Source organism: Procambarus clarkii, chromosome 27 (genome assembly GCF_040958095.1).
Source record: "Procambarus clarkii isolate CNS0578487 chromosome 27, FALCON_Pclarkii_2.0, whole genome shotgun sequence".
Classification (NCBI taxonomy): domain Eukaryota; kingdom Metazoa; phylum Arthropoda; class Malacostraca; order Decapoda; family Cambaridae; genus Procambarus; species Procambarus clarkii.
The window spans coordinates 6508764-6526264 of NC_091176.1; the positions used below are offsets into that span (position 1 = coordinate 6508764).

The 17501-nt window shown below is 43.8% G+C and overlaps 1 protein-coding gene across 1 annotated transcript in view; it reads left to right on the plus strand.

The window, feature by feature from the left end:
* LOC138369266 (protein Skeletor, isoforms B/C-like) overlaps positions 1–15636 on the plus strand; it is a 101885-nt gene extending 86249 nt beyond the window's left edge. Inside the window, exons 10-15 of the mRNA XM_069332203.1 lie at positions 4908–5043; positions 8681–8790; positions 9570–9649; positions 11674–11777; positions 12067–12307; positions 15405–15636. Of these exons, the coding sequence (XP_069188304.1) occupies positions 4908–5043; positions 8681–8790; positions 9570–9649; positions 11674–11777; positions 12067–12307; positions 15405–15636 (903 nt within the window). The remainder of the gene's footprint in view (positions 1–4907; positions 5044–8680; positions 8791–9569; positions 9650–11673; positions 11778–12066; positions 12308–15404) is intronic.
* Positions 15637–17501: the final 1865 nt, after the last annotated feature.

The following is a 17501-nucleotide window of genomic DNA, read 5'->3' on the forward strand; positions in this document are numbered from 1 at the left end:
ATACCAACTGGTAGATCATTTATGTAGACAATAAACATCACTGGTGCAAGAACTGAACCCTTTGGTACTTCACTTGTGACATTTCTCCAGTCCAATACATTGCCTCTGATCACTGCCCTCATTTTTCTATCAGTCAGAAAATTTTTCATCCATGTTAGAAGCGTACCTGTCACCCCTCCAATATTTTCCAGTTTCCAGAACAACCTCTTATGTGGAACTCTGTCAAAAGCTTTTTTTAGGTCCAGATAGATGCAGTCAACCCAACCATCTCTTTCCTGTAATATCTCTGTTGCTAGATCATAGAAACTGAGTAAATTCGATACACAGGATCTTCCAGATCGAAAACCATACTGTCTGTCTGATATTATATCATTTCTCTCCAGGTGTTCTACCCATTTAGTTTTAATTATTTTTTCCAATATTTTGACTATTACACTTGTCGATGATACCGGTCTATAATTAAGGGGGTCTTCCCTGCTTCCACTTTTGTATATTGGAACTATGTTAGCCTTTTTCCACACATCAGCTACAACTCCTGTAAACAGGGATGCCTGAAGAAGAGGAATGCTGAGTTCAGGTGCACATTCTCTCAGAATCCATGGTGAAATTCCATCTGGGCCAACTGCTTTGTTCTTATTTAGCTCCTTGAGCATTTTTTCCACTTCGTCTCTAGACACCTCTATGTGCTCTATGTTGTTCTCTGGAATTCTTATTGTATCTGGTTCCCTGAAGATTTCATTTTGTACAAACACACTTTGGAACTTTTCATTTAATGTTTCACACATTTCCTTTTCATTTTCCATGAATCTATTTCCCATTTTGAACCTCTGTATATCATCCTTTACCTGCAATTTGTTGTTTATGAATTTATAGAATAGACCTGATTCTGTTTTACATTTGTCTGCAATCCCTTTTTCAAAATTTCTTTCTGCCTCTCTCCTCACTGCCTTGTAGTTGTTGCTCGCATCTTTGTATCGATGGTATGTTTGGGGGTTTGGCATTAACATGTGTAGGTGTTCCGCGACCTCTATCACGGGTAATACGCCACACTAACTCGTCTTATATTTCCAGTTTTAGCCCCCTAGATATTGGGGGAGTTCTGGATTTTTTATATAGGGAAACTTCCTAGTTCTTTTCTCTGAATACGGGAGTACGGTGGCTCTGAGTGACACTGCCTCCACCTCTACACTACACCTACTCTTCTCCTACTGCACACGCAACTCAGGATATACTCCACTAGCGGTGCTCTCTGACTGTTACATGGCTAAGCTATGTTATGACACTATAGTGCCTATGCTCTACAGGAGAGGACCAGGCTCTGGTTCTCGAATTTTGGATGAGTATTGGGTATTGTTTGTGGTTTGTTGCTTGGCCACTTTGCGTGCATCTTAATATGTCCATATATATTGTTATTCGTTACACTAAGGGCATAGCCCCGAATTTCTTTAACTTTTGCTTTACTTTTTCAGTGACTGCATCTTTTCTTGCCTCTGGACACTCATTTATTGATCGTCATTCAGTGAATGGCTGCACCCTTGTATATACATTGGAATCTCTCTCTCTCTCTATATATATATATATAGATGATCTTGTACATTACGGTAGCACTTGCTACCTAGGTCATTTTAGTTCGTCATTTTGATTATACTCTCTTGTCCCAAGCTGCTGGTATGTGGGCCTTATTTAAGGTGTTTTCATAGCATATTTACGTATTTCCTACTTCTATGCTACACGTTTTTGTGTATATTTGTATATGTATATTGGCTATACTAATGATAGTGCTAGGCTGGACTATGTACATGTTCAGTTCCCTGTTTTTGAACTGACCAGTGTTCAATTATAACACCGAGTTCTTTCATCTTCTTGTATCACACTACCGGCTGCTGTGTTGCAATGTCTGCAGGTGGATGTCGATTTCCATTCACCCACTCCCGCCCCCAATAGTTCATTTTCATTGGGACAGGGGAAACTAGAATTATGGACCTGGCTACGAGCTTTTCTTTGTGTTAGTTTTCCATACAGGACTTTTTATTTTATTGCAGCACACGTCCTAAGTAGTTCTCCTTACATAGTACATTCATCGGCAACGCGTGCATCTTTCTGCCCTGCTGGGGCTGGTTGCACCATTCCTGTGTCACTGTTTTCGCTTCACGTCTCGCATGTCGGCTCGTGGCGCTCGCTTCATCGTTGGCCTCTGTCTGGGCCCTAGCTCTTCAGTTTTTGTCACCATTTGTCCTTGCATTTTGCGGGGTCTGCGGTTGGGCTGTTTCTGCCAGCGGCTTCTTCTTGTTGTCATCCATTATCGGCCTTGTTGGTCCTTCAGGGGTCCCAGGAAGAGGGAGGAGGGTTCTACCAGACGGGGCGTGTCTGCTCGCCCAGGTTGGTTCTTTCCCGGCATTCGAGCTCTCACCATGTTCGGGTTCCTGGTACTCTGGCGGACGTTCCATCTGGTTCCCTGTCAGCCTTGGTTTCAGCTGCTGCTTACTGGGTATCCATACCCAGGGGTTTTCCCACGGCTCTGCCTCTTTCCGATGCTCAGTACAGTCCATTACGGGGTCGAGTTTGGTTTTCTTGAGTCTTCGCGTCTGGTGATTTTGACTCAAGTCTATCACCTCCTGTTTGGTGATCAGGTGTCTTCTTTGATGTTGTCCTACCTGCTTGCTTCGTCGAGGCGGCAGTATTGGGTTTCCTGGTGGTTCTTTCTTTTTCTTTTTGTCTCTTCGTAGGTATACTTCATTTTTTGTTGAGGTGGTTTTGTCCTTTTCTCTAGTGATTGTTTCAGGACTGTCTTCGCATGCCACATTCTGTCGCCTCGTATCGTGCAGTGCTGGCGGAGCCTCTACTACTTGCTTTCAGTCTTTATGTTCCTTCTGCACCATTTTGCAATCAGTCTAGGGCGTTGTTTCACCTCCGGCCTGCTCATGTGCTACCTGAGCCATCTTGGTCTTTGAACATGAGGTTTTATCTCTTCCCCTCGGTTTGTTGTGGCCCCTTCGGTTCCAAATTGTTTCTCAGAGGTTTCTGCTCCTTTGGGTTCTGGTGTTAGGTTTGTTTGTTGCAATCATTCTTCTTTTTCTGGTAAGGTTGAGTCATCTGTTTTTTCTGGAGGGGTCTTTGAGTTGTTGATGACTGGTTGGTCAGGCCAAAGGTGCATCATGTCTTGTGTCCGGTTGTGGCTCTCCGCCGCTATTTGCGCGCCACGGCTTCGGTGACCGGGGATGTGCTTTGGGTTGATCCGGTTTCCCTTCTTCCCTGTTCCCAGGATCAGGTCTCCCAAGTCATCCACAGGATTAGAGCTAGCCAGCCTGCAGTCTATCCTCGTGCCCATGACGCTCGTAAGTTCGCTGCTTTGGCTGCCATCTTTGGCAACTTGCCTTGGGTTGACATTCGGGCACGGGGTTTTTGGAGGTTGAACAGGGTCCTGGCTGCTCACTACCTTGTCAATGTCCCTGGTCCTCGTAGGGCCTGCATTGCATTGGGTTGGCAGTTGCAGTCAGTTGTCTCGGCTTCGTGTTGAGGAGTGAGGACTGACCGCCACCTGGGTAAGTCCCTGTTTTTCCTTATCTTGAGGTAGTTAGCTCCAGGAAGCCGACGGGGCTTTCCCCAGAAAACCAGAGTTAAATGTAATGAAACGCCATTTTCTGGGTGAGTCCCAGAGACTCGCCAGCCTTCCTCCCTCTCCCCGGTCGGCAGTGTTTTCACGTGTTTTGACATCCAGCCTAAGAACTGAAAGGTGGATCACCAGCATGGGGGTCTGGAGTTTCCCCTTCCCCTTCCCGGGGAGGGGGGTTGCGCAGACAACATGATGATGTCATGTTCGTTTGCTAATTTTCGTTTGGAGAGTTCTGTCCACTCGTTCGGCTTTTGGTAACAATAGTTACCAGCAGAATAGGGGTTTGTTTTGGGGTGCCTACCTCTCTGGGTGCCAGATCCAGTTGATGGCAGACATAGAATGCTTCCAACCAGACGGGGGTTTCTATAGGCCATTGCTCCTCGTGCCTCTCTTGAGGGGGGTCAGGTTCTGGCTCATGGTCCTCGGTAGGCAAGAACTCCGTGCACATTGACTGATGCCAGAAAGTTATACATATCCATTCAGCCCGGATAGCTCCGGGGAGCCTCTGGGACTCGCCCAGAAAATGGCATTTCATTACATTCAGTGCTGGGTTTTTTAGCAAGTCATCGAAGTGGACCAGGATCTGGTTACCCACCCCCACATCCAAAGTTATGGAGCACCACTTGGGGTCAGCCTTTGTGAATGAGCGGGAGCTCTGAAATGGTAGAACATGCTTTCATACCCTAGGAAGTTCCTAAACGATGATATGGAATGTCCTAACAAGAATTAGAGGTACAGGGAGAATAAAACCCACCATACCAATGGCATGGTGGTTATTGGAAAAGTCAGGCAATGGATGCAAATATTTACTTTTGACAAGTTGAGAATTGTGCTCATCTTGTTGGAGACCTTCAATTTGTTATAGAAGTGACAGGGATTCACCTGAAAAGTATGAGTTGTACAGACTGCTCACTTGTCCAGCATTCCTGAAGGTAAGCATAGATTGGGGAAGACAATTGCTGGAGACAAGGGAAACCTGTCTGCTTAACACTTTGTAATCCTACTGGTACACTTGAAAAGATCCCCGCAATGCCAATGGCCAAAATTGATAGCTCAGAAAAATAGTTAAAAGGAAAAATAAAACTAGGTACTGTTCATTTCATAAATGGCTTGCTCCTGTCTTGTATATTTGTTTACTATAACTCAGTATTTTATGTAGCCTACATAATTTGAAAGTAAGCTCTGGATTCTTAATTGTACAAAGAACCACTCATACAGAAGTTAGTCTTAAGATTGGTGGGTAGATAAAGATCTTTTGTCTACTCACCAATGTAGATATCTTTTTATTTTTCAGTGCACAAAATTGCTAGGTCAACACAAGGGTGTGTGTCAGGATGACAAAGTTGGTGGGACGCAGGACTACCAAATCTTCAGCAGCAAGAGGGAAGATGGCATCAATATTTTCACGTTCAGGCGCCGCCTTGTCACCCGTAGGTTCCTCACTAAGTTGCTTCATATTTTACATTACCAAACATTATCAATTTTATAAACAAATGCTCTCTCATATTTAAGAAACTTGTCAGTTGCTCCATGTTTATTTATTATCAACAATTAGGAAATTGTTTGGGTAAGGGAGATAATGCATAAGAAGTATTTTAGGTCAAGGATTGTACAACAGCCCTGTATAGTTTGTAGTTGATCATCTGATATCCAGATAGGACTAGTAAGCGAATGGTTATTTGAGTTCTGTTTACAAGCACGATATCTGGCTTGCTGTAGTTTTGTTATGAATTCATGGATCATGGGTCTCTGCCTTCTGCCTAATAATCTTGGACAGGTAAAATTATTGTAATAAATGTAATAGGAGTGTGACCAAGTACCATTCTACAACAGTATTACCTGTTATAGACTGAAGCAGAATGTAGTGATGTAGTGACGTAAGCATTCACGTGCATTTTTTTCACCTCCAGCCTGCTCATGCACCGCCTGAGCCTTCTTGGTCTTTGGACCATGTTTTTTCTTTTCTTTCTTTTCCTCGCTTTGTTGTGGGCCCTTCAGTTGGGGATTGTTTTTGGAAGGCCTTGATTTTGTTGGCCTTGGTGGGGAGGGAGGGGGGTCGGGTTGGGAAGCTTCAAGCTCTCCTCCGACGCCGGGGATTCTTTTCAGTTGGTCCAGGTAGTCGTTTTGTTCATTTGTGGCCGCCTTCTTCTTTCCGGGTGAAGAATGAGATGGCTGGCTTCTGGAGAGGCCTGTTGGTTGTGGCTACTTGGTTGGTTACGCCGGGGGTGCATCACGTGTTATGTCCGATGGTGACTTTCCGCCGCTGCTTGCGGACCACTGGTTCTGTGACAGTGGACGTTCTCTGGATGGATCCGATTTCCCTGGTTTCCTGTTCCAGGGCTTGTGTGTCTCAGGTTGTCTGCAGTTGTCATCAGTTTCATCTATCCTCGTGCCCATGAGATTCGGATGTATGCTTCTCTCGCTGAGGTTTTTGGCAACTTGTCTTGGGTAGACATTTGGGCACGGGTGAGGGGGGGGTTTGGAGGTCAAACAGGGTCCTGGTCGTCAGATATCTAGTGAACGTTCTCGTTCCTTCCCGGCCGTGTGTGACTTTGGGGCGCTTGTTGCTGCCGTCTGTCACTCCATCTTGAGACCTGCAGTGCTGCTGCCTCCAAGGTAAGTCCCTCCTTTTTACTTATCTTTGGGTAGTTTGCTTCAGGGAGTCAATGGGGGCTCCCCACAGAAAACCAGTGTTGAATGTAATGAAATGCCATTTTCTGGGTGAGCCCCGGAGGCTCCCTGACACCCTCCCTCCTTCTGGTCGGTGGTTTTTCATTGTTCAAGAACTGGAGTGGTGGGTTGCCAGCTAATGAGCGGAAGTGCTAGTCGCATGAAGGGTTGCTTGTTTGGTTTCTTTCTAGGGGGGGTCATTTTGATCTTTTGGGGTGTAGATTACACAGGTTAACCAGACAGTGGTCTGTTTTGATTTGTCTACCTTTCTGGGTCGATGGCAATTATGACTTACTGTACTTCAAATGTATGGTGCTCTTAGGCCATTGCTGCTTGCACTTCTCTGAGGGGGCCAGGTTCTGGCTCGTGGTTCCTGTTAGCCAAAAGGACTCTTGTGACTGATGACCCCAAACTAATATAGCATATATCAGTTAAGATAGCATCCGGTAGCCTCCAGGGCTCGTCCAGAAAAATGGCATTTCATTACATTCAACGCTGGTTTTTTGTCGCCCTCTGAAACCTTGGACAATAGTCTAAAGGAGAATACAAGCTGAAAAAAATTTAATCACATTAATGTGATTTCATTGTGCTCAAGAATTCAATTCTATAAATAAAGTCTTCGATTGGGCAGCTGAAAATAACATGATGTTTAATGGAAATAATAATAATAATTCACTGTGTTGGGAGACAGGGAGCCAGAGTATATTCATACACCTTAGGCTTTTATCGAGGTCTGCCCTCCAAGGTCGAATTACTGACCCCACCCAGGATGCAACCCCACAATAAGCTGACTAACTCCTGAATGCCAACTTACTGCTAAGTGAACGAGAAAAGGTATTTGGTGAAAGGAAATGTCCCCAACCATATCTGTCCTGCCCCAGGATTCAAACCAGGAATTCTCGATTGCATCGAGAACGAACCCGACTCTACTACCGGGACACTAAAGTTCTGGTAGTATAAGTTCCAGGTAGTTTGGTATGGTGGCAACAAGGAACTTAAATGAAATACATGGTACAGGACACAATCATACTTACTCATAGAAGGACAGAAACAGGTAAACAATTTGGAAATTATGATGTCTGATGACCTGACATTTAGTGAACATAACTGAGCAAATATAGCGGCGGCCAGGAAAATAATAGGATGAGTTATGAGAACGTTCAAATCCTGAGGGCTCCCACAGCTATGCTTACACTATTTAAATCACTGGTGTTGTCCCGTCTTGAGTACTGATCAGTACTCACTTTCCCTTTCAGAGTAGGAGAGCTCTCTGAATTAGAGGGAATACAGAGGACATATAGAGCATGCAAAGAAACAATAAAACATCTAAATTATTGGGACCGTCTGAAAGCTCTCAGAATGTGTCCTCTGTAAAGGAGACGAGAAAGGTATCAAATACAGTAATATATACATGGAAGATACTGGAAGGCCAAGTTCCAAATTTGCACAGTAGAATAACAACATACTGGATTGAAAGATACAGAAGGAAATGCAGAATAGAACCAATGATGAGTAGAGGTGCCATAGGCACAATCAGAGAACACTGTCTGAACATCAGAGGTTGATAGTTGTTCAATACCCTTGCAGCAAGCCTTAGAAATATTGTCGGTACAAAGGTGGAAATTTTCAAGATTCACTTAGACAAGTTATTGCAAGAAGTGCTGGACCAACTTTTTTTTTTTTTTTTTTTTTTGAGATATATACAAGAGTTGTTACATTCTTGTACAGCCACTAGTATGCATAGCGTTTCGGGCAGGTCCCTGGAATATGAGCCCCCACTGCGAAGAATCATTTTTTCAACCAAGTACCCATTTTACTGTTGAGTTAAACAGAGGTTACAGTTAAGGATTTGTGACCAGTAAATCCTCCCCGGCCAGGATACGAACCCATAACAAAGCGCTCGCGGAACGACAGGCGAGTGTCTTACCACTACACCACGGAGACTGGTAATGTAGTGGTTGTAGTGGATATGTGGTCCTGCAGGCCGCTCCAGGCTGTTAGACCATGTTATCACTAGTCGAGGGGGGAGTAGAAAAAGTCTTGAAACCCTCTCCAGGTAAGCTGTTTAATGCTAATCATGATCTGATACTTTCTTTAAAAATATAGGAATACTTTAGTGTTTATTGTTATTCTTGCTCAAAGGGAGTTTTATCCAATAGTAGATGCTCAAAGATAGTACTGTACCTCAGCATTTTGAAATGTCATCACAATGGAAGTCAATACTATAGTCAAAGATGTTTTTGTAGTATAAAATGTATATTTTGCCACTTGCTTTATATTGATCATCAGAATAATTTTTAGTTACAGGACAAGGGAGAATAAGAAATGTAAGTGTAGTAATTAATAAGTACTGTACTCATATCACTACATTTTATGTTAATTACTTTTACTGACCAGCTGATACTGGAGACATACCATACCCAGAGAAGGGTGAAGCCCTCATCATCTGGGCTCTCGGTACCCTTGACGGTGTTAAGAAACCAACCATGCATTATGCTTGGTCAAAGGTGAGTTATTATGGTAATTATTAATTTTTATACTGATGGTTTGAAAGCAAGTACTGTACAGTACTTGTACTAGTCATCCTGTCTTTAAAATTTGTAATTTCAGATTATAATAATTAAAATTAAACTTCTTCACTTCTTTTCACATTGCCTTGGTCAATACTGTACTCAAATACTTTGAAGTTTTGCATCAAGTAAATTAGTCTGTTGCATGCAGTCAAGAGCTTATTGTAGTCAACCATTGCCAGATCTACAGTATAAATATGTAGGTTTTATTAACAATACATTAAGCAAGTAAGATAATTTTAGGGCCACAAAATCATTTAATGCCAAATTTAGTACTCTTAACAAAATGTATTAGAGTAAATGCTCTACTGTATCTGTTCTGTGTTGGAGCTCTTGTAGGAGGTGTAATAAAGAAGTTTATGGACTGGATATATTTTGCAACTACTAAGGGTTCTAAACATCAAATAAAGCACCTGAACACAGGTTTTGTCTTGTGGCACACTCCCTCACTTCTTCCTTAGGAATTCTTAGGTGACTTGATTGGTGCCATCATTGACAGCTAGATTATTGTGCACTTCATACTTATCCTGTGAATCATCATGCAAAATGATTACAAATAGCAGAAATGGTCTTAATCAGAGACCTCAACGAATGCTATTATATGGCACAAGTTAAATTAATTTTTTTTATTTTAAATGAATATTTTTCGGAAATGTGTTGAAATCCTCGCTATCCTTCCCCTAGGTATTTTAATGTATCTATTCTTATTTTTGCAGGTGAAACAACAAATTGAATTCACAAGGAAGGCAACAGAGAGAAACTGCTTTGCTTTCACTCGCAGTGATAAACCAAAATTGTGAGTATAAGAGTTGCAAAATACAAGCTTGTTTTGTAATTATTTCTATCTAGCCATTGCAAAGGTAGCTCAAACATATAGTAAGCCCTAATATAGTGGATTTTTAGGAAAATTTTACCTACAAATTCTATGATGTACTATACCCTTTGAAGAGGAAAAGTTAAATAATTTTCTTGGGGGAGCGCCGTCGGCTCCCCGGAGCTATCCCAGGCTGATATGCTAATGTCTGACTTTGGCATCAGTCATGTGTATGGAGTTCTTAGGCCTACCGGGGACCATGGCCAGAACTGGGCCCACTCAGAGAGGCAAGGGGAGCAATGGCCTATAGAAACCCCCTGTGTGGTTGGAAGCATTCTATGTCTGCCATCTAATGGATCAGGCACCCAGAAAGGTAAGCACCTCAAAACAAACCCCTATTCTAGTTAAAATTGCTACCAAAAGCCGAACTAGTGGATAGAACTCGCCCAACAGAAAACGAGCAAACTAGCATGACATCGCCGTGCCGCTGTCTGAGCAGCTCTTCCCTCCCGGGAGAGGGAAGGGGGGAGCCCCAGACCCTTCACGCCAGCTACCCACACCTCAGTTCTTGAGGCTGATGCTATAGGCGAAAGTCGTGTGCTCTGGCTTTAGTGTCGCTACAGCACTGTGCTTCGTATGTGGTGTTTGTTTCTGTGGGTGCGAAAATCCCTGCGCCGTTCGGGTGCAGGGATTTTGGCGGTCGAACAGGGTCCTGGCTGCTCAATATCTCATGAATGTTCCTGGGCCTAGTCGGGCCCGTGTAGCTTTGGGTCGGCTTTTGCAGCCAATTGTCTCAACTTCATGTTGAGGAGTGTGCAGCAACATCCTCCCGTGTCAGTTTCTTTACTTTTTCTCTGTAGGTAGTTAGCTCCGGGGAGCCGAAGGGGCTCCCCCAGAAAACAAGCGTTGAATGTAATGAAACGGCATTTTCTGGGTGAGATCCCGAGGATCCTCGGCATCCCTCACCCCCCCCCCCCCCCACGGTCGGCGGGTTTTTCGTGTCTTTTGACATCAGCCTCAGAATTGAAGGGTAGATAGCTGGGCGGGGATCTGGGGCTCCGCCTTCCCCCTGCCAGGGAGGGGGAAGCTGTGCAGACAGTGGCACGGCGACGTGTGATGTCATGCTTGTTTACTCGTTTTTTGGGGGGAGTTCTATCCACTTGTTCGGCTTTTGGTAATTTTCACCAGAATAGGGGTTTGTTTTGAGACGCTTACCTTTCTGGGTGCCTAACCCGGTCGATGGCAGACATAGAATGCTTCCAATCACACGAGAGTTTCTATAGGCCATTTCTCCCCATGCCTCTCTGAGGGGGCCAGGTTCTGGCTCGTGGTCTCCGGTAGGCCCACAGAATTCCATACACATGACTGATGGAAAAGTCTGATATTAGTATATCAGCCTGGATAAGCTCCGGGGAGCCTCCGGGTCTCACCCAGAAAATGGCGTTTCATTACATTCAACGCCGTTTTTTTTGCGGTTTCGACATCCAGCCTTAGAACTGAAGGGTGGAAAGCTGGCGCGGGGATTTGGGGCTCCCCTTTCCCCCTCCCTGGAAAGGGGAGGGGGTTGCGCAGACAGCGGTGCAGCAAAGTGGTTACATCATGCTTGTTTGTTCGTTTTCATTTGGGGAGTTCTATCCACTGGTTCGTTTCAGTATTTTAACCAGAATAGGGGTTTGTTTTGGGGCTACCACATAGGGGTTTCTAGGATATTGCTTCTCATGCCTCTCTGAGGGGGACAGGTTCTGGCTCATGGTCCCTGATAGGGCTAAGAACTCAATTCGCTTTGACTGATGCCAGAGTCTAATACCTTCATATCAGTCCAGATAGCTCCAGAGAGCCTGTGGGTCTCACCCAGAAAATGGTATTTCATTACAGTCAATGCTGATTTTTCTCATTTACTAATTTATAAAATGCATGTCTATATTCACATGATGTAACATACCAGTTTAGCTAATAAGTTAGTGTATGTACTAACTGTAAAATCTCAACCTCTCCCAAACAAATAGGAAGGCTTGGCCACGTTTCCATTTGGCAGACCCTGCAGCTCGTGAGTTTACTGCTCGCCTCGGTCCTGATGGAGGGTCACGTGGATACTCTGCTATAACACAGCGTATGTAAATGTTTGTATAGTTTTAGTGCAAAAAAAAGATAATGTTATACAATATCCTTGAAGTATTATCAAATATGTAATATAAATTTGCTTTACTAAATTTTAATTGTCAGCATGATGTGTGGCTAAATTTGATTAAAATCTATATCTCTGTGTCTATCCTAAATGTTTTAACATCATACCTACGTGCATAAAATAATGAATTTAAACCCGTCAAATTTGAAATTATCATGGTACTGTATTCTAATTTAAACAGAATGCAGATCTGAATGTGTGTCTGTATTTGCAGAATATTCAGATACAGGCTTGTCGTGGTACATAAATGGCTACCTTGCTCCTGATGTGTACATCAAGAGAAATACAAAATATAGGTTCTTGGTTGAAGGTGGCTCCAACCCGTATGACCCCAGAAGCTATCACCCTCTCATCATTACAGGTACTGTACATTTGTTGAAATTTAAGAGTAGCATCTGGTGCGACTGCTTAGTGGCACCTACTGGCAGTGAGAGTCCTGCTGCAGCTCCACCGCTGTCTGTCAGTCACTGTTGTAAGAAGTGTCCATCACCAGTGCTACTGCCTTTAGTTCTAGTAGTTCCTCATGGTACTGCTGCTACAAGTGGCTTCTAATCATTTTTGTGACATTCAAACTGGTAACAAAGGGTAAACCAAAATGGCTTGCCTGCCATTTTTCTGCAGTTAATACTGGTAATAGTCTTCTTGGACTATTTTTGTTTGTGATGCCTGCTTGTAATACTACACTTGTAGCATTACAAGCAGTAAGACTTGTAGTACATCATAATTTTGCAATCTGCCACTCGATCTGCTTCTATTTATTTTGCAAGGGAAGTAACAGAAAAAGCCAACATTGAATGTAATAAAATGCCATATTCTGGGTGAGACCTGGAGGCTCCCCGGAGCTATACCGGGCTGATGTGTAGATATTAGACCGTGGCAATAGTCAATCGAAGGAGTTCTAAGCCTACCAGGGACCAAAGCTAAAACGTGGCCCCCTCAAGAGAGGCACAACCCTCGAGATATTGACATAATGGCATTGCAGATCTGGAATCAGGATGATAAGCTGATAATTTTAAATGCCTACAGCCCACCAGCAAGCAACACTTGGACAAAGGAAGAACTGGATGACAAACGAGAGGGCCTCATAATGGTCATGAGAGATATTATTGCACAAGCAGATAAAGATAAATCACGACTGTTGATACTGGGGGACTTCAACTTTAAAGCAATAGACTGGGAGGCCTATGAAGCAAGAACGGAGGACTTTTTGACGTGCAGATTTGTGAACCTCATTCTGGAGGCATTCTTGTATCAACACATAAAGCAGGCCACAAGAATGAGGGAAGGAGATGTGCCGTCAGTACTGGATCTAGTATTCACCAGGAAAGAAGAGGAGATATTTGACATCCAGTACCTTCCTTCCTTGGGAAATAGTGATCACGTCCTGTTAGACATTGATTATGCTTTAAGATATCATCTAGAAGAAAATGGGGACATTGAAACAGTTGATAAACTCAATTTAACCCTTAAACTGCGCATGGCGTATATATACGCCCTGAGTAACATGTCCCATGGTGCGCATGGCGTATATATACGCCATAGGGTGCCAGGCCTGATTCAAATGGCCCGCGGCTACACGGGGTTCACAGTAGCTTCCTCAGGGCTCTTGTAAACAGACGCCATTTTAAAAAAAAATCGTGGGCAATATTCTCAGGTGTGAGAGGCACAGTACTGTTGGAGCAACCAAGGCCGGCGCACGCAGCATGAGCGAACAGCATTGATGTTCAGCTTGTGACCACAGCATCGCCGAAAAATGTCAAAATAAATATATAATTGTTATTATTTAGCGATGACAATATTACAGATGACCAATGACTGTGATATAAATAACCAGGGTTGTGATAATAGCAGGATTGTTGTAATAATTAGCGCTGTGTGAGGAGTGATGCTGAGAGACGGAGGGAGACAGCATCGTTTACTGACTGTGTGGCCACCTGTTATTGTTTGCGTTCACCATACCAGGTCAGTGGTTCTCTATGGTGAACACAAATGTAGATACTTATATATAATGTGTGTATTAGTGTAATAACAGCAAAAGGATTATGCTGGGAGGAGCCATATGGGTGACGGAGGTGACGTCGTCTGCACGATTTCTCTAGCTGTTTAGAGGGTGGCCACTATGCTCTTTGGGCGCTCTACAAGCTTAGGTGTACAGTTTACGGTGCATAAAACATGTAGATATTTATATATAATATGTGTATATAGGGTAATAACACTGCAAAAGGTATTGTTGGGGGAGAAAGTTTAGTGCGTGTGACCTTGAAAGAGTGAGGGAGCCGCCAGCCGCCATCTGTGTATAGCGACGACTCTTAGTGCCTGAACTAACTATATCAGTTTAGCTGTACAGTTGTGGTGAACAAAATATACACATACTTATATATAACGTCTGTATATAGTGTAATAACACCACAACTGGTATTGTTGGGGGAGAAAGTTAAGTGCGTGTGTTGAGGGAGTGGCAGCGAGTGGCTGGCTGGTGTGTGGCGGTAACTCCTCGTTGCTTTTCGACTCTCAATACCAACTTAGTGGTTCGTTATGGTGACCAAAACATGCCAATACTTATATATAACCTGTGTATAGAGTGTAATAGCAGCAAAACTATTTGTTTATTGTTTTATAAACATAATAATTGAATCACTAATATGCACATCATACTTTTGAGTATAGCGATTATTAACCACTTTTATTATATAAATATATTACAATACACACTATTGAATAATATTACTGCAAAAAAACTAAGAAAAAATCAATCGGAGACATTGAAACAATTAGGTAATAATATCTTTGTGGCAACTCCCATCTGTCAACGCGGGTGACGCTGACCGGCTCTGACGACCGCTCTGTCAACGCCCATTTTTTGCCAGACTTCCTCGGTCAATTGCGCCCAAAATATGTCGCCTACGATTTTTTTTTTTATTTTTTCCGTGCTCAGGGGACACAAATTAACATGTTTAGAAGACGAAAAAATTTTTTTGAATTTTTTTTTTTCTTGCGCACAGGGGTGTAAATGTCCATATGACCCCTGAGCAGTGTAAGGGTTAAGGAGAGGTCACTATGGGGGAACTTCAAAATTTTTTTAATAAGTGTAATTGGACAAAATTGTTGCTAGGCAGGGAAGTAAATGAAATGTATGCCAAATTTTTAAAAATATACGAGGAAGGCACACAACATTCATACCAAAACAGAGATGCAGGGCCAGAAACAGGATTGGTTTGACAGAAATTGTGAGACGGCCAGATACCAAAAGACACAAAAATGGAATCAGTATAGGAAGAGGCCAAACCCCCAAACATACCAGCGATACAAAGATGCGAGAAACAACTATACGGCAGTAAGGAGAGAGGCAGAAAGAAATTTTGAAAAAGGGATAGCGGATAAATGTAAAACAGAACCGGGCCTATTCTACAAATTCATAAACAACAAATTGCAGGTAAAGGATAATATCCAGAGGTTGAAAATGGGAAACAGATTCACGGAAAATGAAAAGGAAATGTGTGAAACATTAAATGAAAAGTTCCAAAGTGTGTTTGTACAAAATGAAATCTTCAGAGAACCAGACACAATAAGAATTCCAGAGAACAACATAGTGGTGGATGGCCTGTCCCGGTTCGTTTCCCTGTCCACTGAATGGACGGTCGATGCCGACTCAGACACTCTGCCAGACGTGCGGGCACCCGGAGGTGGACCTTTCACGTCGGCGTTGTCAAGGCGTCTTCCGGTATATGTGGCACCCTTCCCCGACTGTGAGGCCGTCGGGATCGACGCCTTCCGACAGGACTAGTCGAGGTGGGGGTTCCCTGTTCTTCTTCCCCTGGTTCAGCTGTTGCTCCAGGTCCTGGCTCGCTTGGAGACTTACTAAGGGAGTGTAGTCCTTTTGGCCCCGTGGCGGCCGGCCCAGCCGTAGTTTCAGGCGCTGCTTGCCTGGTGTCCGACCTAGGAGGTTTTTCGACGGATCCGCCTCTTTCAGAAAATTGGCCCGGAATGTTACAAGACTGGTTCGCTCTTCTCCTCAAGTCTTAGTGTTTGGTATTTATTACTCAAGTTTATCACCATTTGTAAGGTGATTAGGTGGCTTCATTGATGGTGTCCCACCTGTGGACTTCGTCTCGACGGCAGTATGAAGTTTCCTGGCGGTCCTTCCGTTTCTTTTCGACTCTTCGTCCTTGTACTTCACTTTTGGTTTGGGTGTCGTCCTTTTTCTTGTGGTTGTTCCAGGACCATCATCTTATGCCGAATACTGTTGCCTCTTATCATGCGGTGCTAGCAGAGTCGCTTCAGCTTGCTTTCGGTATTGATGTTACTTCTGCACTATTTTGCATGCTGTCTCGTGTGTTGTTTGACCTCCTGCCTGCTCGCGCACCGCCTGAGCCGTCCTGGTCTTTGGACAGTGTTCTCCTATCCGTCTTCTCCTCGGTTTGTTTGTGGCTCCTTCGGTTCAGGATTGTTTTTCGAAGACTCTTTTTCCTGTTGGCATTGGCCTTAGGGGGTCGGGTTGGGGAACTTCATGCCCTCCAACGGCGCATGGATTTTTACTCTTTCGGTGGTGGTGATAGGTTTGTTCGCCTGCAGCCGTCTCCGCCTTCTCTGGCGAAGAATGAGACTGCTGCTTTCCCAGCAACCCTCCCTCCCTCCCTCTGGTCTGCGGTTTTCACGTATTTTGATATCTAGCCTCAGAACTACAGTGGATTGCCGGCGCAGGGGGGGGGGGTCTGGGGCTCGCCCTTCCCCCTCCTGGGAGAGGGGAGCTGTGCTGACATGCGGTGTGACTCATGTGACATCATGCTTGTTTGCTTGTTTCTCTTGGGGAGTTCTGTCCACTCATTTGTCTATTTTCGTTGAGTTATTAACCAGAATAGGGGGGTTTGTTTTGAGGCGCTTACATTTCTGGGTGCCTGTCCGGTCCGATGACAGATATAGAATGCTCCTAAATCACATGTGAATTTCTATAGGATATTGCTCCTCGTGCCTCTATGAAGGGGCCAGGTTCTGGCTTGTGGTCCCTGGTAGGCCTAGAACTCCACCCACATCGACTGATGCCAAAGTTAGGGTTATCCTAATCAGCCCGGATAGCTCTGGGGAGCCTCCAGGACTCACCCAAAAAATAGCGTTTCATTACATTCAATGCTGTTTTTTTCTCCATTTATAAAGTTCTTATCTTCCTTCAGATGTTACACCAAATGGCAGTCTACGGCGAAGACGTTCTAGGGTTCCTTCAGAGGAAGACGACCACAAACTTATGGATTACCTTCACACTGCTGGTCATGATGGGTCCAGAGAAAGGAAGTCCTGGTCTGGCATTGGTGGGGAGCTATTAAATTTGTAATAAATACATACTTACTGGTAAAATATTATAAGTACAGTACACTGAAACCTCAGTTGATGAAAACCCATCTTTACAAATTTTTCAGTTTACAAGCTTAATTTCTTTGTAAAATTTGACTTGGTATACGAGCTTTGCCTCGCTTGGCGAGTTTGTTGATACATATTTGGGTCGACCAAGCACCTGGTTCCTGGTGGCACTGGCGAGGCGCATTTCAGTTTACCAGTGTCTCCCGCTGAGTGACGATTGCACTTGAATTCTTTGTGAAGAATTTAATTATTTTGTGCTTTTTTGTTTTTTGAACATAAAAGTAATTATTTTTATAT